At 32.0% G+C, this 26666-nt stretch overlaps 1 protein-coding gene, 1 non-coding gene and 2 pseudogenes across 2 annotated transcripts; all 4 read left to right on the top strand.

Moving 5' to 3' along the window:
- Positions 1–218: 218 nt before the first annotated feature.
- Positions 219–13982, top strand: LOC135151109 (putative SWI/SNF-related matrix-associated actin-dependent regulator of chromatin subfamily A member 3-like 1; annotated as a pseudogene).
- On the top strand, positions 2831–2901 carry LOC135151853 (small nucleolar RNA snoR60). Its single transcript, XR_010290761.1, has one exon. It is a non-coding gene; the product is annotated as a small nucleolar RNA snoR60 (small nucleolar RNA).
- LOC135151848 (small nucleolar RNA snoR60) lies at positions 8855–8922 on the top strand (annotated as a pseudogene).
- Positions 13983–22238: 8256 nt separating the features above from the next.
- Positions 22239–23477, top strand: LOC135151108 (uncharacterized). Its single transcript, XM_064088666.1, has one exon. The coding sequence runs from the start codon at positions 22239–22241 to the stop codon at positions 23475–23477; it is 1239 nt and encodes a 412-aa protein (XP_063944736.1).
- Positions 23478–26666: the final 3189 nt, after the last annotated feature.

The raw sequence follows: 26666 nt of genomic DNA, 5'->3' as shown, positions 1-26666 counted from the left end.
GTATAATATCACTGAATTTCATGAATGGAAAATAATCTTTAAAATCTCAATTAATATGCTTGCATAACCTTGACTTTTAGGCTTTTAGCAATCATTCACCTTGGTTTCATACTTTCATGGTCTCTCTCTATATATATATATATCTCCGTCTACTGATAAAAAGAATGAACTGCCCGTTTTCAATTCCCATCTATTTTACATATGTGGGTACTGCGTAGATGTTATACAGATCTACATACATATTCAAAGTCATCACATCACCAGCACGGTCCTTTCCAAAGGAAGTGTCGAGGCAGTTGCTACAGTGGAGATCCATTGAAAGAGTAGATTGGATGATTGAAATTGTTGCTTTCAGGTATGTGTGGTGTTTCGATAAAATTGATTTGATTTATATTTGTGTGTTAAAATTATTTGTTTGATGTCGATTATTGAATCTTGTTTTTAATCTTTTAGGTATTTTATCATCGGGATTGTTCTTGGTACATCAGTAAAACATTGTGATCACTCACATATATTGCCAGTCCTACATCCTCAAGACATTAAGACGTGGCAAGAACAGAGGCTGCGAACATCACATCGGGCAGAGAAAATTGACAACAGCCCAGTCCCCAATTTTAGCAGGCTCTGCATATTTCTAATAATCATGAATGCCAACTGCTTTAATACCAGTATCAAAATTTGCTTCAAAAGGAAAAGAACAAGAGGGCGGGAGATGGCATCCAAAGCTTTAGACAGGAAGGCTGGGCATTATTACTTTAGCTGTGTAAATAATTCTGTATGAATTCATTTCCTGTCTTTGCATATATGCAATAATACACGGACTGTTGGAATATTATTTTATAGAACCAATAAAATGAAAAAGATATTTGTGAAATCATTTTTGTATCTTTAAGTATTTTTCATTTAATTGATGTGAGTGTGTTGTATCTGTGTGAGAATAATTTCGTTAGTAATCTCTTAGCAAATCGTCTATCAATTAGGACGAAATAAATCCTTAAACAAACTTAAAAATTCCATCTCCATCAGTCAATTGTTCTACCAACACGAACTAACTTTTAATTATCTATATGTGATGAAAATTAAACTAAGTTAAAGTTCACAACCGGATCCTTTAATGTAAAAGTTCAAAGAGTATCAAGAAACTTGGTTTGAGATTGTAATTTTTTTGATTGAGCTGTACAGTTGCAAAAAGATTTTTGATTTGGAATATTGAAATCTAATTAGCAGATAAGTTTAAATTAGCTTCAGGTTAAATAATATGAGAATTTATTTTAATCACTTATCTATTTGTTATTAGTGTATATCATAAAGGGTGATCACAGGTACTTTTGGATAAATTATAAATTTCTCCTTAAAAAGCAATGATTGTTGTTGTATAATATCTTATCAAAACAAGATTTGAATTAAAAATATTATTTTTATAAAATTATTTGTCATCATACCTAATTTTCATAAATAGTCATTATATCAGATAAAAATAAATAGTGATTATATAAGTTTTAATTAATCAAACTTATGGTATGTATAGAAATATAAGAATCAATCCTTCAAATAGAACCTTAAAATGCAAAACCTTAAATTATAAATAGATTTTGAGGATACAAATCTAAATACATGTGTTTTGCATTGTATGTGTTTAGAAATAATTTTAAAATATAATACAAATATAATTAAAACAATAAAATGAAATAATTTTTAATGAAATCTTCTATTACAGATATAAATGCTGCAACAAAAAGGATACGTGAGCCCAATTTCTTTTTGAAATTACAATCTTGCCCATCATTCAACGAGGATGAAATTACTCCTTCATCCCTATCTATGATGTATGCTCGGTGTTTTCATTTATGTGGTCGGTGTGTATTTTGTAGTGGTTGTCCAGGAACAGCTGCCCGGTCCTCTTCTATCTGCTTTTTGCGTGTTCAAACGTTCAGATACAATTGCTTGTTCCTCTCTCCAATATTTGCTTGCATGGGAAACGTAGTTGTCTTGTTATTTTTTATGAGATTATCCGTGGTGTGCCTATGGGCACACAATAATCACTAACTTTCATGAGAGTGGTAAGTTTTGATTGGTCGATAAATAATAAATATTGATGCATGCATGGCCCCTGCGGCATGCACACCAATTCCACCAATAAAAACAAGCCATTTTCATCAGAGTTGGTGTTTATTGTGGGCACACATTTGAAAAACCGATTTTTTATTATCCCATCTTTTACTTGTAGGTCATCGACTGGGCGTCCCTAACCAGAGCTTATATATGAAAGCTTTTTGTTTCTTGAAATTTTGTCGAGGATCAGGGCTTAAGAATCGGCTCGATTATTGGTTACTTTAGTGATTCATTTAGAGTTGGATAAGTCTGATATATGTGGACAGGTTTGAATCCCATCATCTATTAAAAGTGCTTAATGCAGAACTTACCAACGTCTTGCAGCGAGTAAGGTGTTTAGTTTGCGCTAACTATGTTCGAGAAGCTCATATACAGGCTGATCCCCCCTTCCCCTCTAATTTTTTTACATACACACTTAGATACGTGCAAGGATTGATCATAGAGTATATATTTACATCTGCACTTATATCATAACTAGTATTTATGCCCGCCATGCTGGGCCTTTAAACTTTGTAAATTCTCTATAAAAATATATTGTTATCTCATATATGGGTGATAAATAGATGTGTTTGTTTGACTATTCTTTTCTTCATTTGAATTAATCTTTCTTATTTTGTGACAGTATATAACAATGAATCAATTACCTTTGCCTACTCAATTATTCTTGTTCTTTCGTCTTCTTGTTCCTAGCTATTCGACCGTGTTTCAAAATCATTGCAAGCTGAAGATGAGTTACTCAAATTCCTCCCAAGAGAATCATAAATAAAGCGAAATCAAGTTTCTGATGCTTTTTAACCGTTTAAATTAATATTCTATTTGTTTGCAATGGTTTTCCATATTTCCTGTTCTCTATAACTATTTAAGAAATTTTAATTTGGATGCTAAGAAATTCATTAGAATTTGAGGACGGCATGACAGGTATAATGGCAGCATAATGAGTAACCAGTTCAAAATATGAAAGAATTTATGTCAATTTCCTGTGCAAGCATCTGTCTAGAGTTGAAGTAATTCTTTTTTACGATTATGCTATTATGAATTATACGTGCAATGCCTCCAATTATATGCGTGTAACAACTAAAGCCTACGTAAAAAAGATCGATATGTTAATTCCAAACTTGTATCTTATTGCTTACTTGCTGAAATTAAAGCACAAATAGTTGCAATCGGTACATCTTCCGCAATTTAGTGAAAAATATTAAAAAATATTTATTATATTTTTAGCTTAGGAATTATTTTGGTGACTATTGGTTACTACTTCATATATATGTCGATCGAGAATATAGGTGTGATCGAGAATATAGGTTCTTGTGTATTATTATTGAGAATGTATTTAGTTTATGTCAAATGATGTTTTGGATAACTACTTGATTTAAGTACAAGTTATGCATGTGGGCTTTAGAGTTTAGATAATGGAATTGGTTGAAACTCAAGCTTAAATAACTTGGGTGGAACTTGAAAAGATCTTTTTGTTTAAAGGATTGAGGAATTTTATCAAGGTTTTTTAGAAATCCTTTCTTTTTGTTTGGCAATTCTTTTCTCCTTTCCTTAGACTAAGATCCAAGTTCGCTTAACAAATCCAACTGCAATGAACACTTTAATCATGACGATTAACATGGAGCAATTTAGGTTAAGTTTAGTTGTGATGGTGTTTTATAATTATGTAGTTCACATATTTCGCATTCACAAGTACATATTATTTTTAGTACACAGGACTTAAAAGTCATATTCTATATCTTATATATCTTGAAAAGTAGTTTTAAGTTTACAATCTTGAAAATTAGTTATAAATTTTTCATACTAGTACAAATTTCCAATAAAGCTTTGTGGAAATTTTCCGAATGCGATGCTTGCTCAACTTATATAATTTTCTCCTCCCGAAGCTATAATCTATTTTTTTATTAAAACTATATTTGTGAATAGGATGACTCTTATACTGTATTATATTAATCTAAAGTGTAAGTTAGACTTTAGGTTACATCACAATTATCTTTTTACCTTATTAAGAGTAGAGTTGGTTGCAAAGGAAATCTAGGTTGTGTCATATATCGTTTATCATCTAACATGACGCTTGAGTTAATTTGAGCTGTGTCCCAAGTATTGTAACTTGATAATATTTTTTCTCACATGTATTCTGACAAAAAAAAATCATGTATTATTGTTAAATATACACTTATTATTTTCTTGAAGATCATGTTAGCACTTATATGGCGATATTTTTAATTTTTTGAGCTGGTTTATTTTTTGTAGTTGTTCAACAATTTCATACACATGAATAATTATTTATAACAAACTTTTTAGAGTTCCTTTAAATTAAATATTTATGTGCCGAGTCTATTATTGGTGTTAATCATTATTTTACTAATGATTTTTAAAATTAGATGGAATGTGTTCTTCCGATTTAGGAATTTTTGTATTATAAATATTTTTCAATCATATTAGGTAGAGTATCTATAACCAATTTTTGTACAATCTAATTTTTTTTGTGTCATAGGTGCGCATCATGAAAATATTCTTTTATCTCTAAGAAAAAGGCTAAGAAAAACCTAAAATGAACATGATCTACTGAGAAAACAAAGTTGTTTTAATAAAGTTAATTTGTAGCTAACATAGGGCATTATGTAAAATTATTTAACGAGTCCACACAATCATGAAGTACTAAATGGAAATTCAAGATAAAGCTCTTAAGAAAACGAAAAAAATGGAGGAAAATGAGATAATAGTGGTCGGACAGAATAGAATTTTTTATGACTGTTTTAATTATGATAAAACATGAAAAATATCTTTAAAAAATAGAATTAATTGTCAAGAAATAACAAATTTGGAGATTGATTACAAATATTGTCTTAAATGCCGAAATTTATAAATTTTAAATTTTAGTGACCAACAAACCAAACTAAAAATGAGATATAATATAATATATATAGATAGACTGCAACATTATAAAATAGATCAACTTTAATTTATGCTATATTTTGTGATGCTGTGATAGAAGTAAAATGAATATATTTTATTGATTCGAAATGACTTTTGAAATAATAAAAAAAGATAAAGTATATGTATAAATAATTAGGCCAGGAATGTAATCGTTATTTTAATTAGAACGAATTATACAATTTTTCTTCTTAACAAGTTATAATTTGTCAACTATTTCCACTATTCCTCGTTGACACATTTGATCATTGTCATACTGATTTGAATTGAAAATATCAATAATATAATTTAATTGAATTTTCAAATTAATTTTAAATTTTATTTTTTCATCATATCCTATAAAATATTTAAATGTTTTATTCAAATTATTCACAAAAAATAGTGGTCAAATAATCATTTTTTTTTATTAATTGAGAAAATCTAGTCATTTAAATAATAGAAGACATTCACAAAAACTAAAAAAAGAAATAAGAACTTAAGGTGGTGTATTCAACTTAGATTTTAATGTATCTTATATAGTCTATGTATTTTAATAGATTCTGTGTGATTTTGATTTTATACGAATTTTTAAAATAGTTTACGGTCTTTAGGATTTAAGTACAATACTTGATAATATCATGAATTTTGGAAGGATTTAAATATCTTAAAATAAACAGAACAATTTCACAAATCGGTCATTTCATGAAGTCTAAAAAAATCTATTAGCATCTTAATGTCATCAAATTTAATGGATTTTAAGTATTTCATCAGTTGAATACCATCGAATTTTTAAGCATAAATTAAAATCCTCATTGAATACCACCAGATTTTGTAACATAATTTAAAATCATGATTGAATATCATAAGATTATGATACTTTTTTAAAATCCGAGTTGAATATCTCCTAATTTCATATATGAAACAAATTTTTTAAAATCTCATGGAGTTTGGTATGATTTAAATATCTTAAAATATACTAAACAATCCTATGAAATTCATCATTTTATTAAGTCCAAAAAAATCCATCACCATCAATTTAATTTTAACTTTGTTCCAAAAGTTGGTGATTAATCACGATTAATCACCAATTTATATCTGTTTCGTAACTCGCCAAACTGATTAAAATTTTGATAATTTCATTAATCATCCAATTAATCCCCGATCAATCCAATTAATCCCCGATTAATCCTTGTTCTGTAACTTCACCGATTAAGTCCGATCGCTTTTTACAATATTGGATTTTAAATAATTACAATTGAATACCATTATCTTTTAAGCATAAATTAAAATCCGCATTGAATGGCACCAGATTTTGTATCATCATGATTTAATATCTTAATTGAATATCAAAAAAATCTTTTAAAATCTCAATTAATACCCCGTGCATGCCTTGAATTTTAGCGATCATTCACCTTGGTTTCACCGCCTCTTGATATCTATATATTCATATCATCCGATCTACATATCTCTCCATCTACCGATAAAAAGAAGGAACTACCAGTTTTCAATTCACATCTATATACTGTATAGATGTTATACAGATCTACATACATATTCAAAGTCATCACATCACCAGCACGGTCCTTTCCAAAGGAAGTATCGATGCTATTGCTATGGTGGAGATCCATTCAAAAAGTAGATGGGATGATTGAAATTGTTGTTTTTAGGTATGGGTGGTGTTTTGATAAAATTGATTTGATTTATATTTGTGTGTTAAAATTATTTGTTTGATGTTAATGATTGAATCTTGTTTTTAATCTTTTAGGTATTTTATCATCGGGATTGTTCTTGGTACATCAGTAAAATTGGGTTTTATTTGGTCTTCAGGTGTTACTGTGCAAGTATGCAAGTCTTGCACAGTAACATTGGTTGTGTCCTCTGCTGGAAATGCGTCTAATTTGATTGATCTTGTAGCTTCCAGGACAACATTGGTTGTGTCCTCGACTTCTGTGTTTTCGACGTGCAAAGAGCAATTGAAAAAGCACACGAAGCCAGGGAAGTTAAGTGTTTACTTGTATTATGAACAGAGGACTAAGGACCCAATGGAGCTTGTAAAGTATGATTTGGTACTGACCACGTACTCATTATTGGCGTCTGAACTGGAATCGGGATCACCCGTATTCCAAGTACCTTGGTGGAGGGTGATTTTGGATGAAGCACATCTGATTAATCACTCCACTCCTACACAAGCCTCTTCTGTACTTAGGTTAAATGCTAGACGGAGGTGGCTGGTCACAGGAACTCCCCTACAGAACACTACAATGGACATGTATTCTTTCATGTCATTTTTGAAGTATCAGCCATTTACAGATAAACACTCCTGGAAAAAGACGCTGCTAAAGCCAGTGGACACAAGTAGTGAGGTCACTCGGTTAGAGGTACATATATTTCACTGTCATCAGCTACACATTTTAACATTCTTTGCCTGTATATTTGAAAGATTTTTCATGTTCTGTGTGTTAGGCTGTAATGGAAGATATCTGCTTGAGGAGGACAAAAGAGCAGAACATATTTGAAAGATTTTTCATGTTCTCTCGATCTTGCTGCAGAGGAAAGGGAGCTTTATGATCAGATGGAAGTGGAGGCTAAGACTGGCGTTCAGGATTACATCTCCACAGGCACAGTCAGAAACCACTATTTGGCTGTGCTTGGCATAGTTCTTCGACTCCACCAGACATGTACTCATCTGGACCTATGCCCTAAAGATCACATTGCAACTCTTCCGTGCAGCAATAAAGAAGGTATTTTACAGAACTATCTTTTATTCACATTTATGGACTACATTGTTTTGTATAGCTCTAAGACCCCGTATATTTTGCCTTGTAGGCATGATCTCTGAGATAGTTTTAGCATGCACATATCCTCTTCCTGGGGCCCTGGTGGAATCCAGCAGTTGATGGACAAGCAATGGACAGAGTACTTCGGATAGGACAAACGAAAGAGGTGACAATTGTAAGAATCATAGCCGGAAAAAGCATGGAGGAGCGGATACTGGAGGTCCGGGATGGGAAGAAGAGGATGGCATCCAAAGCTTTAGACAGGAAGCCTGGGCATTAATACTTTAGAGACCGTTTGGAAACATGCATTTCATTTCGAATGATGGATTTCAAATGAAAAGATTTTACTTGTCATTTCAAATTCTAAATCTGATATTTGAATGTTTGGATTTCAAATGAAATCCAAATCTGAATTCCCAAACAGGTTATTTGATTAAATTCAGAATTTAAAAGGAAATCATGGTTCCCAAATAGGCCATTATTTAAATTGGCTTCAGATTAAATAATACGAGAAATTATTTAAATCACTTATCTATTTATCATGATATTAGTGTGTGTTACAAAGGGTGATCAAAGGTATTTTTGGGTAAATTATAAATTTTGCCTTTTAAAAAATTATGCTCGGTGTTTTCATTTATATGTTCCCTATTCATAAACAAATGCTCACATAATCCGTTCAACCCATGATCTCCTTTTCCAATGCCTTTTATATCAGCAATTTTTTCGTGTAACTCCTTTATGAGTTCTACAGCTGATATATGTCGTCCAATAATGTTTTTACTATAAATGGTTGATTAAATTGAAGGAGAGAGATTAAAGTTCATCAGTTTAGGTACATAAACTTCTAAATTCTCGTTTTTTCCTCTCAACTCCATTTGGTTGTTCATCTTTCTTTTCTTTTCTTTATTTGAATTCATCTTTCTTATTTTGTGACAGTATATATAATAATGAATCACCTTTGCCTACTGTATTATTCTTTGTTCGTTCTTTTTCTTGTTCCTAGCTATTCATGTATATACACCTATATGGTGTTTTATGCAATTATTTTCAGCAACCTGAAGATGAGTTACTCAAATTCCTCCCCAGGCCATCATCAATGATGCAAAATCGAGTTTCCAATGCACTCTAACCTTTTAAATTTAAAATTCTATATGTTTTCTATATGGACTTCCATATATCATGTTCTCTCTCTCTATATATATAATAATAATAATTTAAGAAATTTTAATTTGAATGCTAAGAAATTCATACAATTTAGAAAGGCCATGACAAGTAATTAAAATGGCAGCGTAATGAGTAACCAGAGTTCAAATTATGAAAGAATTTATGTCAAATTTCATGTGCAAGCATCTGTGGAGAGTTGAAGTAACTCTGCAATTTCCACTCTTTTCTTTTGTGCTATTTTGCTATTTTGAATTATATGTGTAATGCCTCCAATTATATGCGTGTAACAACCAAAGCCTATGTAAGAAATATCAATCTATTAATTCTAAACTTGTATCTTATTGCTTACTTGCTGAAATAGGGGCACAAATAATTGCAAGCGGTACATGTTCCGCAATTTGCTAAAAACATTAAAAAGTATTGATTGTATTTATTGTGTAGGGTTCATAAAAGTGGGATTTTCTCATCATGCTTGTCCCAAAATTCTTGGATGCTCTTGTTGGCCATTAACACACGTATTCCATGTGTGTTGCTTGCTTTCTTCATGATACGTACGCACATCACATATTCACATATTAGACATTGACATGTAGTCACATTGACTTGCTCTAATGTTGTGGGCATTGTTGGATCTCTCGACATATTTGCGTGATTTATCGATCGAGTTTGATATTCTTCTCATTTTCTAGAAAATGGTCTCATTATTGTTAGGCCATTTCCCTTCTTCACTGGATTGTGTACACGTCGGGCAGGAATCAAAATTCATGGAAATCAAACCTTTGGAATACAGATATTATATTTGAGAATATTAGACTTGCGAGAAGAGCAGACTGCAACACATGTTGCCTGTGGTCACTAAAAATATCATCGAAGAACTGGCTAGACGGCGGTTGCGGAATGGTATTGTGAAGTCAGTTTTATTTACCATCTTCATGATGTACATCACGGAAGTTGGTTCGTCGAAGAATTTGGCAAGGTTTCACAGGGTTTCTAAATGGTTTTGACGTGACAACCGTATTCTTGTGGGTGGGGTGTCTTAATTCGTGTCAACATAGTCTACAATGCAAATCATCCAGAGTTCCTGGCAAATTAGTTTTGATTTTGAGTGTGTATTTTGAAACGTCCCTGTCAGTATTACATGGGGGTGGGAAAGGAAAGAAATACGGTTAGTGTATTGGCGGTGATGCTTTGGCAGCGTAGATAAAGGAGAACCGATAAGGATAGAGGATTACACAAGAAGGAATCAAGTTAATTCAAGAAAGTGTGCAATGACCGTGTTTATCCACTTTGATATTTCTGTTTCAAATCATTGTCACCCATCATCGACAAACATTAGGTAAGTCCCATGTGAAGAAGGCCATGGGCTAAGGTATTATATTAATATTATATCACACACACTATTTTATTTATTGTGCACTAAGCCGGGGGTCTTCACGGAAACAGCCCGGGTACATGGGACTGGGTACATTTTACCTTCCTCAAACCCTCCTCTAAGCGGGAATACTGTACGTATGGTATGGTATGGTATGGTATGGTATTTACTTTCATGACTATGAGTTACTACTTCATATAGGTTCTTGTTTATTATTATTAGGAATGCATAATTCAATGACAATTCACAGAACAATTTAGGTTAGGTTTAGTTGTGATAGTGGTTTATAATTTTGGTAGTTCATATACTTTGCATTTCAGAAGGACATATTATTTTTTAATACACAATACATAGGACTTAAAAGTCACATTCTATATCCATATATTTTGGAAAGCAGTGTTAACTTTATAGTTTTCAACATTAGTTTTAAATTTCTCATGCTAGTACAAATTGCCAATAAAGTTTTGCGGGAATTTTCAGAATAACGTAAATAGTTTTCTCCTCCTAGATTCTAATCTACTTTAATTTTTTAAACTATATTTGAAAATAGGATCACTTTTGATATAGTATTAATTTAAAGTGTAAGCTAAACTTTAGATTACATCACAATTATTTTATTACCTTATTAATAGTAGAGTTCGTTTCGTGGAAATCTAGGTCGTGTCATATATCATTTATCATATAGAAAGATCCTTGAGATGTTGATTTCAGTACAAAATCTTGTATTATTGTTATATATATACTTATTCTTTCCTTGAAGATTATGTTAGCACTTACATGGCAGATATTTATAGTTTTTTGAGTTGGTTGTTTTATCTTTCGTAGTTGTTCAATAATTTCACACATATGATAATTAGTGACTGTCATATAAGTTATAAAAAAACTTCTCCGAGTTCCTTTAGATGATATGTTTATGTTATTATTAAGATGTCTAATAAAATTTATGAGATAGACCTACTTGATTTGATACTGTGCATGCCGAGTCCATTTGTTGTGTTAATCATTCTCTTACTAATGAATTTCAAATTAAGTGGAATATGTTCCTTCGATTTAGTAATTTTTGCATTTTATTTTTTTTTCCCAATCATATTAAGTAGAGAATCTACAATCTAATTTTGTATAATCTAATTTTGTGTCATAGGTGTGCATCATAATATTATTCTTTGTTCTCTGAGAAAAAGCCTTAAAAAAAGCCTAAGACGAAAATGACCAGTTGAGAAAACAAAATTATTTTAATTAACTTAATTTTCTCAACCAACATAGCACATTTTGTAATATTGTTTAACAGAGTCCAAAATCATGAAATATTAATGAGAAATTCAAGATAAATTTATCATGAAATTAGAAACATGGAGAAAATATGAGATGGAGAAAATATTAATATACGGAACTCGCCGAACTGATTGAATATCTGACTATTTCATTATTCACCCGATTAATCCCCGATCAATCCAATTAATCTCCGATTAATCCTTGTTCCGTAACTTCACCGATTAAGTCCATTTCCCGCTTTTTACAATAATGGATTTTAAGGAAGGGTCTTGTTCCATAACACTCATGTGTCAGAGAGGGCTTATCTAACACACTATACGGGGACCGTTGGATCTATATTTTAAGGGTTCAGATTCAATATTATTTTTTAATGGATTTGCTATTAATATCCGCAGACCGGAAAAGTTTCATTCCGCGAATATTATCCACTACAGAAAGGCCAATTCCCGTTCGGCGGATATATATAGCGAATCCATTAAAAAATAAGATTGAATATAAACCCTTAAAATATAGAGTTAACGGCCTCGTACAGTGTGTTAGATAGCCCTCCCTGACACACGGCTGTGAGGGTAGATGACCCTTAAATAATCTCAATTGAATACCATCATATTTATTAGCTTAAATTAAAATTCACATTGAATACCACCAGATTTTGTAGCATGATTTAAAATCTTAATTGAATATCCCAAGAATTTGATACATTTGATAAAATCCGAATACAATATCACTGAATTTAATAGATGAAAAAAAATCATTTAAAATCTCAATTAATACCCCAACATAGCTTTGGCTATTAGCAATCATTCACCTTGGTTTCACCGCCTCTTGATATCTACATATTTCTCCATCTACTGATAGAAAGAATGAACTCCCAGTTTTCAACTCAAATATGTTTTACATATGTGGGTACTGTATAGATGTTATACAGATCTACATACATATTTAAAGTCATCACATCACCAGCACGGTCCTTTCCAAAGGAAGTATTGATGCAATTGCTATGGTGGAGATCCATTCAAAAAGTAGATCGGATGATTGAAATTGTTGTTTCCGAGTATGTGTGGTGATTTGATAAAATTGAATCGATTTACATTTGTCTGTTAAAATCATTTGTTTGATAAATCTTGTTTTTAATCTTTTAGGTATTTTATCATCGAGGTTGTTCTTGGTACATTAGTAAAATTGGGTTTGGCGAAGTCTTCATCGGTTACGGCGCAAGTATGCAAGTCTTCTTGTAAGTAGCACTATTTTTGCTTTTTATTATTCTTTGCCCAACATTTTTCACTATTTGGGATTTTATGAGTATGTGGATTGCTTCACAATCCAGATGTTAAGAGATGGTATAAAATCATTTTGTAAATCATGGTATGATATTAATTATTATTGATATGTTATGTTTTCTGTATGCCTTCATTTCGTTTCTACATGTTCAAAAATCGAGATCTAAAGGGCGTCCATATAACTCAATTTATATGCTTATGTGTTATATTGACTAAATTATGTCAAATTTTAAAAAGTTTTGAGATGAAATCTTTGTATACCCTTGAGAGATGTCATAATGAACACGTACTTACAAGCATAATCGAATGCAAGCAGATTTCTATAACAACCCAGAGTTTGTGATCGAAGAAGATGGTGGCAATACTAGACGACGGTGAAGAATTTGACTGTCCGATCTGCATTCGTCGCCAACAAACATTGTGATCACACGATGTTCTTACATATGATGCCAGTCCTCCATCCTAAAGACCCTGAGATGTGGCAGACGCTGCTGCCCTCTTTGCCGGCATGATCTATCAGAGTCTGATATTTTCTCATCTCCAACAGAAAAAAGTAATGCCGAAATGGCCTCTTCCGGTAGATCATCCAAGATAACTGCTCTCCTGAAACTTCTATCAGAAGCACGGGATCAGGACCCCACAGCAAAGTCTGTTGTCTTCTCACAGTTCAGGAAGATGCTGATCTTACTTGAAAAGCCTCTGAAGACTGCTGGCTACGTATTGCGTTTGGATGGATCAATGAACGCAAAAAAGAGGGCTCAAGTCATCAAAGATTTTGGTGTGCCAGCTCCTCACGGTCCCACGGTTTTGCTTGCCAGTCTAAGGGCATCATATACCGGAGTTGATCTCGCGGCTGCTAATAGGGTGTACCTCCTGGAGCCATGGTGGAATCCAGAAGTTGATGAACAAGCAATAAACAGAGTACACCAGATAGGGCAAACGAAAGAGGTGACTGTGGTACGAATCATTGCCCGAAACAGCATCCAGGAGCGGATACTGGATCTCCAGGACAAGAAGAGGATGGCATCCAAAGCTTTAGACAGGAAGGCTAGGCCTAGGCATTATTACTTAGCCGTGTTAATAATTTTGTACTGAATTCATCTCCTGTCTTTGCATATATGCAATACACGAACTGTTGAAATATTGTTTTATAGAACCAATAAAATGAAAAAGATATTTGTGTGTTTGTATCTTTAAATTTTTTTATTTAAAAATGATGTGAGTCATCCTTCATACTTTGTTGTATCCAATGAGAACAGTTTCGCTAGTAATCTCTTAGCAAATTGTTTATCAATTGGGACGAAATAAATCCTTAAACAAAGTGATAGTATCACGCCTCAAAACAATACAATTTAGTTATATTTGCTGGATATTGGTATTTTAAAAATTCCATCTTCATCTCTAAATTGTTCTACCAACACAAACAAACTTTACATTATCTATATTTGATGAAAATTAAACTAAGTCAAAGTTCACAACCCCGTCCTTTAGTGTCAAAGTTCAAAGAGCATCAAGAAACAGGGGTTGAAATTGTATTTTTATGGTTGAGCGTTGCAAAAATTTTTGACAAGAAACGAGTACTGTATATACAAATCTTTGGGACCGTTTGGGGTAGTTTAAAAGAAGTGACTCTTTGCTTAAATTAAAGAAGTGGAGTAAAAGTGAGAAGTAAATAAGTTAATAAAGTGTTTGGAAAAAAAATAGAAGTTTTGAGAGAGAAACTAGCATTCTTAGCTTCTTAAAAGTGCTTCTACTTATTTACACAAACGGGTCAAGAAAAACAGAAGACAGAAGAAGTGACTTCCGCCAAACAAAGGCCCTTTGTTATCCATGTGTTAAGTGGGTAAAAGCATCTCCCACCATTGTTGTATGCCTATATCAGTGCCGAGCAACTTGGTTCTTCTCTCCATTAGTTTGGAAGGAATATGAAAATCTGATGATCAAATAAATTTAAATTAGCGTCAGATTAAAGAATATGAGAAACTATTTAATCACTTATCTATTTGTCATGATATTAGTGTGTGTATTACAAAGGGTGGTCATTGATTATAAATTATAAATTTCTCATTTTGAAAATAATGATTGTTGTTGTATAATATTTTATCAAAGAAAGATTTGAATTAAAAATATTATTTTTTATAGAATTATTCGTTGCCGTACCTAATTTTCATAAATAGTTATTATAGATAAAATAACTATAATATAAATTTTAATTGATGAAACGAATGTTATATATAGAAATATAATTAAAACAATAGAATGAAATAATTTTTAATTTATTGAAATCTTCTATTTTATATATAAATGCTGCAACAAAAACAATATGTGAGCACAACTATATGCCTGTAACAACCAAATCCAATGTAAGAAAGACCAAGCTAGAAAGACCAAGCAATTAATTATAAACTTGTAGTATCTTATTGCTTATTGCAGAAATGGAAGCACAAATAGTTGCAAGCGGTACGTGTTCCACAATTTACTAAAAAACATTAAAAAGTATTTATTGTATTTTTAGCTTAGAAATTACTCTGGTGACTATTGGATATACTACATCATATGTAGGTCACATCATATATAGGCTGAGAATATAAGTTCTTGTGTATGATTATGAGGAATGCATACGGTTTGTGTCAAATGATGTTCAGGATAACTTGATTCATGTACAAGCTCTGCATGTTGGGGAACTTCTGTATTCGTTCTCGAGGAACAGCTGCCGGGTCCTGATCTTCTATGTGCTTTTTGCGTGTATCCAAAGTTGAGATACAATTGCTCGATCCTCTCTCCAATATTTGCTTGCCTGGAAATGGTAATTGTCTTGTGAATTTTTATTATGTCATCTTTTAGTTGCAGGTCATCGACTGGGCTTCCCTAACCAGAGTTTATGTAAGCTTTTTGTTTCTTGAAATATTGTTAAGGATCAGAGCTTAAGAATCGGCTCGATTGGTTACTTTAGCGAGTCATTTCGGATTTGGATAAGTCTGATATATGTGGACAGGTTTGAGTCCCAACATCTATTAAAAGTGCTGAATACAGAACTTACAGACATCCTAATGATATTTTGCAGCGAGTTCTTGTTTAGGTTACACTGACGATGTTCGAAAAGCTCATATACAGGCTGCTCCCCCCTTAATTTCCCTCTCATTTTCGTAAATACCCACGTAGAAAAGCTCATATACAGGCTGCTCCCCCCTTAATTCCCCTCTAATTTTTGTACATACCCCTCTGAAAATGCTCTTTATGTACCCTATCTGCTGGTGGTGTGCGATCTCCTTTTTCAATGCCTTTTATATCAGCATACTGGCTCTGATACAATTCCATTTTTAACAACTCAAGTTTATAACACGGAGGCATTCTTAATAACCCACACTAAGTTAGTTCAGAAAAAATAGCAACTTGGTGCACATTATTTAGTTACTTACATCTATAAAGTCCTGAACATTTTAAATCTTATCAATGTGGACGTTACAAATTTTATGAACCTCCTTGTATCTTATATTCTTCATATTCACATGTCCAAATCATGTCTCATTTAGAGGTCTTCCATCAATTGTATCATTGTTTGTAGAATATAATAAATAATTCACATTTGTTTAAAAATCATTAATCGAGGATAGCATATGTATCACAAACTTTCACCAAACCTACCTAATATTGTAAGGTTACTCACAGTTAATATAAGAACGATTCCAAACCTTTATTCAGATTTGCCATAAAATATTATGTGTTAAAAATTAAAATGAAATGTATGTCCTCCTCCGACTCATATCCTAAATTTTGAACAAATTCTTTATTCAAAATTCCAATAATTATCTTATAAACAAGAAATGAAATATTCTTTGTCTGTGGATGGAGACTTGTCTCATCTCATCATGGTAAGTAGTCACGAACAAAGAGTATGACACCCTAAAATTCTTTGTTTGTCATGATTGGATTGTTTTACATTCTAATTTAAATATAATTCAAATCTTAGTGCCACACCATTTTGCCCCGTTTAGTGAAATTTCAAATTTTAGAAAAAGAAAACATATTTATCGGGCATACAAAAACTAGGGGTTTAGTATTGATCAGTGTTCCCTAGATATGTAGAACAAGAAACTAGCCATATAAAGCATAACACAGTAATGAAAAATGTAGTTGCTAGTAGGTTTTCCGAAAGGAGGCATATGTAAATGTGGAGGTAAATGTCTGTGGCGTGTTCTATAATGAGCCATTGCAGAACAGTAACATGTTTGGCCACAAATAGAACATAGTCAAGTTGATCTGGACTTTTCTTTTCTCAAATAAGCTAAGCTGAATTTTTAGTAGTGCTTAAATAATTAATGCTCAAGCTCAGACATTAATATATTAACGGTTTTTCTATGGTGTGCCCATGGACACACAATAAGCACAAAATTTGATAGCTTTTCTTTGTTTTGATTGGCTTACATCTTTTTAATAATCATGGCCCCCTGCATTCACACCAATCAAAACACACCAAATTTATGAGTTTCCGTGCTTAGCATGTGCCCATAGGGCACACACTAGAAAAACCGATATATTAAATCTAAGCACATCCAGAAAAGGTAAACACCCAAAACCACACCTAAATCCTAATACAAAAATCAGTACATAGATAAGAGAGAAAAAAGAGAAAATTACAGGAGGAGATACAGAGATTCACTGAAAATTATATGTGAATGTGCATGAGATGGAATGTTTCTTTGGATGCATTTGTAATCAGAATGAATATCAAATTCTGATAATTATATTATATTATATTATATTTGAAATTATTGAAAAATAAAAGATGTAATTGTTTAGTATATATTTAATATATGTTTTTTTAATAGATATTTAATATATGTTGTTCCAATAATATGAAAGCTAAACTAAATAATAATAATTTCACCGTCATGTATACCATTATATTAATTGAAATTAGTAAAATAATAAAATTTTCATTATAAATTTATCATGATATCTATAATTTGGCTCATCTATACTATACTATTAAAACCGAAACATTAAAAATTTGGTACTTTGGCCAAAATATGGGCCCGTCTATATAACTAATCAATTTTTTTAATTTTGGGTTGAAATATAGGCCTATCGATATAATCAATAATTCTTTTTTACTACAAGTGTCGTTCGGTACTTGGGCCAAAATATGGGCCTATCTATATAACTAATCTAATTTTTTAATTTTGGGCCGAAATACAGGCCTATCTATATAATCAATTATTCTTTTTAACTAAAATATGTTATCTTTTTACTATTAAAGCCAAAACTTTGAAAGTTTGCTCGGTCAGTACTTGGTTCGAAATACGAAACTACGAAATATGAACTTATCTATATAACTAATTATTATTTTTAACTTTGAGCTGAAATACAGGCTAATCTATATAACCAATTATTCTTTTTACTAAAATATGTTATCTTTTTTACTATTAAAGCCAAAACATTGAAAGTTTGGTCGCTCGGTACTTGAGCCGAAATACGGATCTATCTAAATAACTAATTATTCTTTTTAACTTTGGGCCGAAATACAAGCCTATCTATATAAACAAATATCTTTTTAACTAAAATGTGTTATCTTATTTATATTTTCTAACTAAAAAATTCAATCTTCAAAATGAACATCGAAGAATACAGTAATTACCTTTTTAACTAAAACACATTATCTTTTTAATATTTTCTAACTAAAAAAACCGATCTTCTATAATTAACACAAGCAATATGTGTATGTGTATGTGTTTGTGTGTGTGTGTATATATATATATATAATGTTATTAATATATAGTTATTAATAAATAAATGGTGATATTTTTTGACCAAAATATATTAACGTTATTTTTAAGTACTCTAATGGTCTCAATTTAAAAATAATATTACAAATCTATACTATACTATCTATTATTGTACTATTAAAACCGAAACATGAAAAATTCAGTTGATTGGTCGATCAAGTTTAATAAACCGTTTCATATTCGATCCATGGACCTCCTTAATTTATAACAAATTGTAATATATATTTTTTATTGTCTATTAAATCAAAATATTAAAAATTAGGTTAGTATTATGATCAGTATTTGAGTTTACGCTTCCCTTTAACTTATAATATGTTTTATACTATATTATTAACTATTAATAACTAAATATTAAAATGCTAATTGGGTTGTTTCTATCTGGGTTTATGGGTCTCCTTAAATTATACTCCCTCCATTCTTAAACATCTTCCTTTTGACTTTTTGGCACGCATATTAAAGTGTTTTGACTATATAGTTAAAAAATTTCTTTTTGAATTTTTTTCTGAATAAAAATATTATATCAATACTTTTATTCTTAAAAAATATATTTGAAAGTAACATTTCTAGCTATGTGGTCAAAGTATCTTCAAATGTATGCGAAAAGTCAAAAATGTAGATATTCAAGAAAGGAGGGAATAACATGTAAAAAAATATATATTTTAACATTCTCATTTAAAAATATTTATTATATTTTTAGCTTAGGAATTATTTTGGTGACTATTGGTTACTGCTTCATATGTCGGTCGAGAATATAGGTGTGATCGAGAATATAGGTTCTTGTGTATACTTATTTAGAATGTATTTAGTTTATGTCAAATGATGTTATGGATAACTAATTGATTTAAGTACAACCTATGCATGTGGCCTTTAGAGTTTAGATAATGGAATTGGATGAAACTCAAGCTTAAATAACTTGAGTGAAACTCGAAAAGATCTTTTTGTTTAAAGGATTGAGCCATTTTTATTAAGGTTTTTTAGAAATCCTTCTTTATGTTTGCAATTCTTTTCTCTTCTCCTTTGCCTAAGATCCAAGTTCGCTTAACAAATCCAACTGCAATGAATACTTCAATCATGACCATTAACACGAAGCAATTTAGGTTAAGTTTAGTTGTGTTGGTGTTTTATAATCATGGTAGTTCACATACTTCGCATCCACAAGGACATATTATTTTTAGTGCATATATAGGACTTAAAAGTCACATTCTATATCTTATATATCTTGAAAAGTAGTTTTAAGTTTACGATCTTGAAAATTAGTTTCAAATTTTTCATACTAGTACAAATTTTCAATAAAGCTTTGTCGAAATTTTTCGAATGCGATGCTTCCTCAGCTTATATAATTTTCTCCTCCCGAAGCTATAATCTATTTTTTTTTAACTATATTTGCGAATATGATGATTCTTTATATTATACTAGCCTTTAACCCGTGCGAAGCACAGACGGATATAAAATTCGTAATTTATTAATTATAATTTAAATTTTAACATTATCTTAATAGTATTTTAGAATTGATAAATTGGATTTTAACCCGATTATATTTACCAACTGATTATATATTTTGGACGGCTACAAATTATACCAATGTCAGTTTATTATAATATTGTATATAAATTATATTTAAAAAAATAATGGTGGAGTTTTTATCTTGTACTATATCTCAAGTGTTTGTAATTTAAACGGTATAAAACTCTTTAATATTGTAAGAGTAAGAGAAGTTTACATGTGACATACTTGTAGTTACAAAAGAGATGACCAAACCAAAATTTTGTACGACTACAAATTATACCTATGTTGGCTTATTATAATATAGTATAGATAGATTAATCTAAAGTGTAAGTTAGACTTTAGGTTACATCACAATTATCTGGTTACCTTATTAAGAGTAGAGTTGGTTTCAAAGGAAATCTAAGTTGTGTCATGTATGGTTTATCATTGACGCTTGAGTTCTTAATTTCAGCCGTGTCCCTAGTATAGTAACTTGATGATATTTTTTCTCACATGTATTCTGACAAAAAAATTATGTATTATTGTTAAATATATATTTATTATCTTCTTGAAGATCATGTTAACAATTATATGACGATATTTTTAGTTTTTTGAGATGGTTTATTTTTTGTAGTTGTTCAACAATTTCATACACATGATAATTAGTTTTTTAACTTCTTAGAGTTCCTTTACATTAAATATTTATGTTATTATTAGGATGCCTGATGAAATTTATGATATAGAATTTTACTTGGTTTGATATTGTGCCCGAATTCATTTCTAGTGTTAATCATTATTTTACTAATGAATTTTTAAATTAGGTGGAATGTATTCTTCCGATTTAGGAATTTTTGTATTATAAATCTTTTTCAATCATACTAGGTAGAGAATCTATAATGATCAATTCTTATACAATACAATTTGTTTGTGTCATAGGTGCGCATCATGAAAATATTCTTTTATCCCTAAGAAAAACCTAAAATGAACATGACCTACTGAGAAAAAAATTGTTTTAATAAAGTTAATTTGTAGCTAACATATGGCATTATGTAAAATTATTTAAGAGTCCACACAATCATGAAGTACTAAATGGAAATTCAAGATAAAGCTCTGAAGAGAAATCAAAAAAATGGAGGAGAATGAGATAATAGTGGTTGGACAGAATAGATTTTTTTTATAAAATGTTGTTTTAATTATGTTAAAACATGAAAAATATCTTTAAAAAATAGCATTAATTTTCAAGAAATAACAAATTTGGAGTTTCATTACAAATATTGTCTTAAATGCCGAATTTTATAAATTTTAAATTTTAGTGACCAACAAACCAAACTAAAAATGAGATATAGTATAATATATATAGATTAGACTGCAACATTGTAAAATAGATCAACTTTAATTTATGCTATATTTTGTGATGTTGTGATAGAAGTAAAATGAATATATTTTATTGATTCGAAATGACTTTTTAAATAATAAAAAAGATAAAGTGTTTGTATAAATAATTAGGTCAGAAATATAATCCTTATTTCAAGTAGAATGAATTATAAAAATTTTCTTCTTAACAAGTTATAATTTGTCAACTATTTCCACTATTCCTCGTTGAAACATTTTTTTTTTTTGATAAGCAAAAGTTTATTAAAATAAACCCAACTCCAGAAGGAGAGTACAACCTGCAGGCCTAACACAAGCCAAACTACAAGAACCTGATGTTGAAAATAAATAATATATTTTCGACTATTAAAAATAATAGAATTGTGTGGGAGTATCTAGAATAATCTTGGTACATGTATTAGTATCTTGGTACATGTATTAGTATGTTCAATGTATTGGCTAGGTACATGTATCTTGGTAGGTGAAGTCTCTTGGAGTTTAAGAGTTATTTAGATCTTTCTATTGAGTCCTATATAAAGCCTTGTACCAAGCCATTTGTAATCAAGTAATTTTTCAAATAATACATTTCTTCTCCTAAATTGTCTTGTGTGAGTTTGTGTGAAATCCTTTCTTCCAACAAAGTGGTATCAGAGCGAGGTTCTACTTTGTCTTCAAAGAAAGCTTGTGTGGTGTAAAGAAGAAGGGGATCATGGCAAATGGAATGTCTCAATGGCAAATGCCAAAGTTCACCAAAGATAATTATGAGAATTGGTGTATTCGTATGAAGGCGATCCTTGGAGCAAATGATGTGTGGGAAATTGTGGAGAAAGGATTGGAGGTGCCCGAAGATGAAGCAAATTTGAATCAAGTTCAAAAAGATCTACTTCAAGCCCAAAGAAAGAAGGATCAAAAGGCGATTATGATCATTCATCAATGTTTGGATGATTCTATGTTACAAAAAGTGGCTTCCGCAACAACGTCAAAGAAAGTTTGGGATACTCTCAAATCTTCTTTTAGTGGCGATGCTAAAGTAAAAAGAGTTCGGCTACAAACACTACGTGGCGAGTTTAAGGCTTTGCATATGAAGGAATCCGAATCAATCTCGGATTATTTTTCAAGGGTCCTGACCGTTATCAATCAAATGAAAAGCAATGGAGAAGAGGTTACTGATGTTCGTGTTATTGAAAAAGTTCTTCGTTCACTTGTCTCTAAATTTGATTACAAAGTTGTGGCAATTGAGGAGGCTAAAGATATAGATGAAATGACTATTGATGAGCTTATGGGATCATTACAAGCCCATGAAGAAAAAATGTTAAAGGAGCCAATTGAACAAGCCTTACAATCAAAATTATCTTTTAAAGATAATGATGGAAGGTATACGAGGAGCCAAAGAGGTCGTGGAAGAGGATTTCTATATGGACATGGAAGAGGTCGTGGCCAACAAAGGGAGGAAAATCAAAAGCACGAAAGATTGTACGAGACAAGAAATTTAAGAGGCCGTGGAAGAGGAAGAGTCACACCAAGGTATGGCAAGTCAAATGTTAAATGCTACAATTGTCAAAATTTTGGTCATTATGCTTCCGAATGTCGCGCTTCAAAAAATCAAGTGGAGGAGAAAGCTAATTTTGCTGAAGATAAAAGCAATATTGATGAGCCCACTTTGCTTCTAGCGCATAAAGGAGAAGTAAATTGTGAAGATAATTTGTGGTATCTTGATAGCAGCGCAAGTTATCATATGTGTGGCAATAAAAATTTGTTTGTGGATCTTGATGAGAAAGTGAATGGAAAAGTCACTTTTGGAGACTCTTCGGGAGTGCCCATCAAAGGCAAAGGTAACATACTAATTCGCTTGAAAAATGGAGATCATAATTTTATTTCAAGTGTTTATTATGTGCCTAGCATGAAAAATAATATCTTGAGTTTGGGCCAACTAATGGAGAAAGGCTAAACCATCATCATGAAAGATAAATTTCTCAATTTGAGAGATTCTAATGACAATTTAATTGCAAAGGTGCCTATGACCAAGAATCGTATGTTTATTCTCAAAATTCAAAATGATGTTGCAAAATGTCTAAAGGCTTGTGTTGGAGATTCTTCTTGGCTTTGGCATCTTAGGCTTGGGCACTTAAATTTTGATGGACTAAATTCACTTTCAAAGAAGCATATGGTGAATGGCTTGCCTCACATCAACCATCCAAATCAAATTTGTGAAGGATGTCTTTTCGGAAAACAATCAAGAAAGAGCTTTCCAAAGGAATCTATGTCAAGAGCAAGGGAGCCACTTGAACTCATTCACTCCGATGTATGTGGTCCTTTTAATCCTCCATCTTTTAGCAAGAATCGTTATTTCTTGTTATTCATTGATGATTTTAGCTGCAAGACATGGGTGTACTTTCTCAAAGAGAAGTCTCAAGTTTTTGAATGCTTCAAAAAGTTCAAAGCCCAAGTTGAAAAGGAGACCAAGTATCAAATAAAGGTCATTCGTTCGGATCGAGGAGGTGAATACAATTCAAAGGAGTTCTTACAATTTTGTGAAGATCATGGAATTAGACGACCTGCAACGGTTCCAAGATCACCACAACAAAATGGAGTCTCCGAAAGAAAAAATAGGAGCAATCTTAACATGGCTCGAAGCATGCTAAAGAGCAAGAATATGCCTAAGGAATTTTGGGCCGAAGCGGTAGATTGTGCCGTCTACTTTTCAAATAGATGTCCGACGAGAAGTGTTAAAGACATAACTCCACAACAAGCATGGAAAGGAAAGAGACCATCTATTGCTCACCTGAGAGTTTTTGGAAGCATAGCTTATGCACACGTCGATGATGAGAACCAAGTTGGATTACAAAAGTGAAAAGTATGTGTTTGTTGGCTATGATGCAAGAGCCAAGGGGTACAAACTTTACAACCCCATCAATGGAAAGATCATTATTAGTCGAGATGTTGTATTTGACGAAGAAAGCTCATAGGATTGGAGCAACGCACAAGAAGATTATAATTTCTTCCCATTTATTGATGAAGAAAGTGAAGAAGATATCACTCCTCCCACATCACCATGAGCAACAAGTGATGGAGAAAATCCCTCATCTTCTTCAAGTGATGGTGAAGAGACACCACCAAGGCGTTATAGAAATCTTGGAGAAATATATGATGAAACGGAAGAGGTTCTCGCTATTTCTGACTTAACACTTCTTTGTCTTCTAGCGGAAACCGAACCAACAAGCTTCAAAGAAGTCGTGCAAGATGAAAGGTGGAAGAAAGCAATGGACGACGAGATTGAGTCTATAAAGAAGAATGACACATGGGAGTTAGCAACACTTCCAAAAGGACAAAAAGCTATTGGTGTAAAATGGGTTTATAAAGTGAAGAAGAATGCCCAAGGTGAGGTGGAAAAATATAAGGCAAGATTGGTGGCCAAAGGCTACAATCAAAGACATGGAGTTGATTATGACGAAGTTTTTGCCCCGGTTGCAAGAATGGAGACTATAAGGCTAATTATCTCATTGGCGGCTCAAAATGGATGGAAAATTCATCAAATGGATGTGAAGTCCGCTTTTTTGAATGGTGTTCTTGAAGAAACCGTGTATGTGGAGCAACCATTGGGATACATCGTGAAAGGACAAGAAGGAAAAGTGTTAAAGTTAAAGAAGGCCTTGTACGGATTGAAACAAGTGCCGAGGGCTTGGAATAGTAGACTTGACAAATATTTTCAAGCTCAAGGATTTTACAAGTGTCCTCATGAACATGCTCTATATGCCAAGGTTGCTCAAAATGGAGAATTTCTTCTTGCGTGTTTATATGTGGATGATTTAATATTCACGGGAAATAGTCCAAGTATGTTCGAGAAATTTAAGCAAGACATGGCAAGAGAATTTGAGATGACCGATATTGGGCTTATGTCATACTATCTTGGGATTGAAGTAAATCAAATGGATGATGAGATTCTAATATCACAAGGAAGCTATACAAGGGAGATTTTGAAGAAATTCAAGATGGAAAATTGTCAAGCCGTGAGCACCCCCATTGAATGTGGACCAAAGTTGTCAAAATTTGAAGAAAGTGAGAAGGTGGATCCTAGTTACTTTAAAAGTCTTGTGGGAAGTTTAAGATACTTGACATGCACGAGGCCCGACATACTTTATAGTGTTGGACTTATTAGTCGCTATATGGAGGCTCCAACAACAACACACATGAAGGCGGCCAAGAGAATTCTTCGTTATCTCAAAGGTACAATGGATTATGGATTATTGTATCATCACTCAAATGAGTTCAAACTTGTTGGATATTGTGATAGTGATTGGGCCAGTGACATTGATGATCGAAAGAGTACCACCGGATATGTATTCTTTATGGGTGACACATTGTTCTCATGGAGTTCAAAGAAACAACCCATTGTTACCTTGTCCACTTGTGAGGCGGAGTATGTGGCGGCATGTTCTTGTGTTTGTCAAGCTATATGGTTAAGGAGAGTTATGGAGGAGCTCAACATGTCACAAAATGAGTCTACGGAAATATTGGTTGATAACAAGTCGGCTATAGCTTTGGCCAAAAATCCGGTGTTTCATGAACGGAGCAAGCACATTGATACAAAATATCACTTTATTCGGGAATGCATCGAAAGGCGTGAAGTGGAGTTGAATTATGTGAAGTCCCAAGATCAAATTAGTGACATATTTACAAAGCCTCTCAAAAGTGACGCCTTCAACAAATTCCGAAGTCTACTTGGGATAGTCAAAATTAGGGGGGGGGGGGGTGTTGAAAATACATAATATATTTTTGACTATTAAAAATAATAGAATTGTGTGGGAGTATCTAGAATAATCTTGATACATGTATTAGTATCTTGGTACATGTATTAGTATGTTCAACGTATTGGCTAGGTACATGTATCTTGGTAGGTGAAGTCTCTTGGAGTTTAAGAGTTATCTAGATCTTTCTATTGAGTCCTATATAAAGCCTTGTACCAAGCCATTTGTAATCAAGTAATTTTTCAAGTAATACATTTCTTCTCCTAAATTGTCTTGTGTGAGTTTGTGTGAAATCCTTTCTTCCAACACATGCATGCACTGAACTACTAACTAAAGCCCTAAAGAAACTAAAGCAGACTGAACATCGTACACAAGGTATAAACATGAAGAGT

Source organism: Daucus carota, chromosome 3 (assembly GCF_001625215.2).
Source record: "Daucus carota subsp. sativus chromosome 3, DH1 v3.0, whole genome shotgun sequence".
Lineage (NCBI taxonomy): Eukaryota > Viridiplantae > Streptophyta > Magnoliopsida > Apiales > Apiaceae > Daucus > Daucus carota.
Note: the sequence above shows the minus strand (reverse complement) of the source record. Positions and strands in the feature narration are given on the sequence as shown.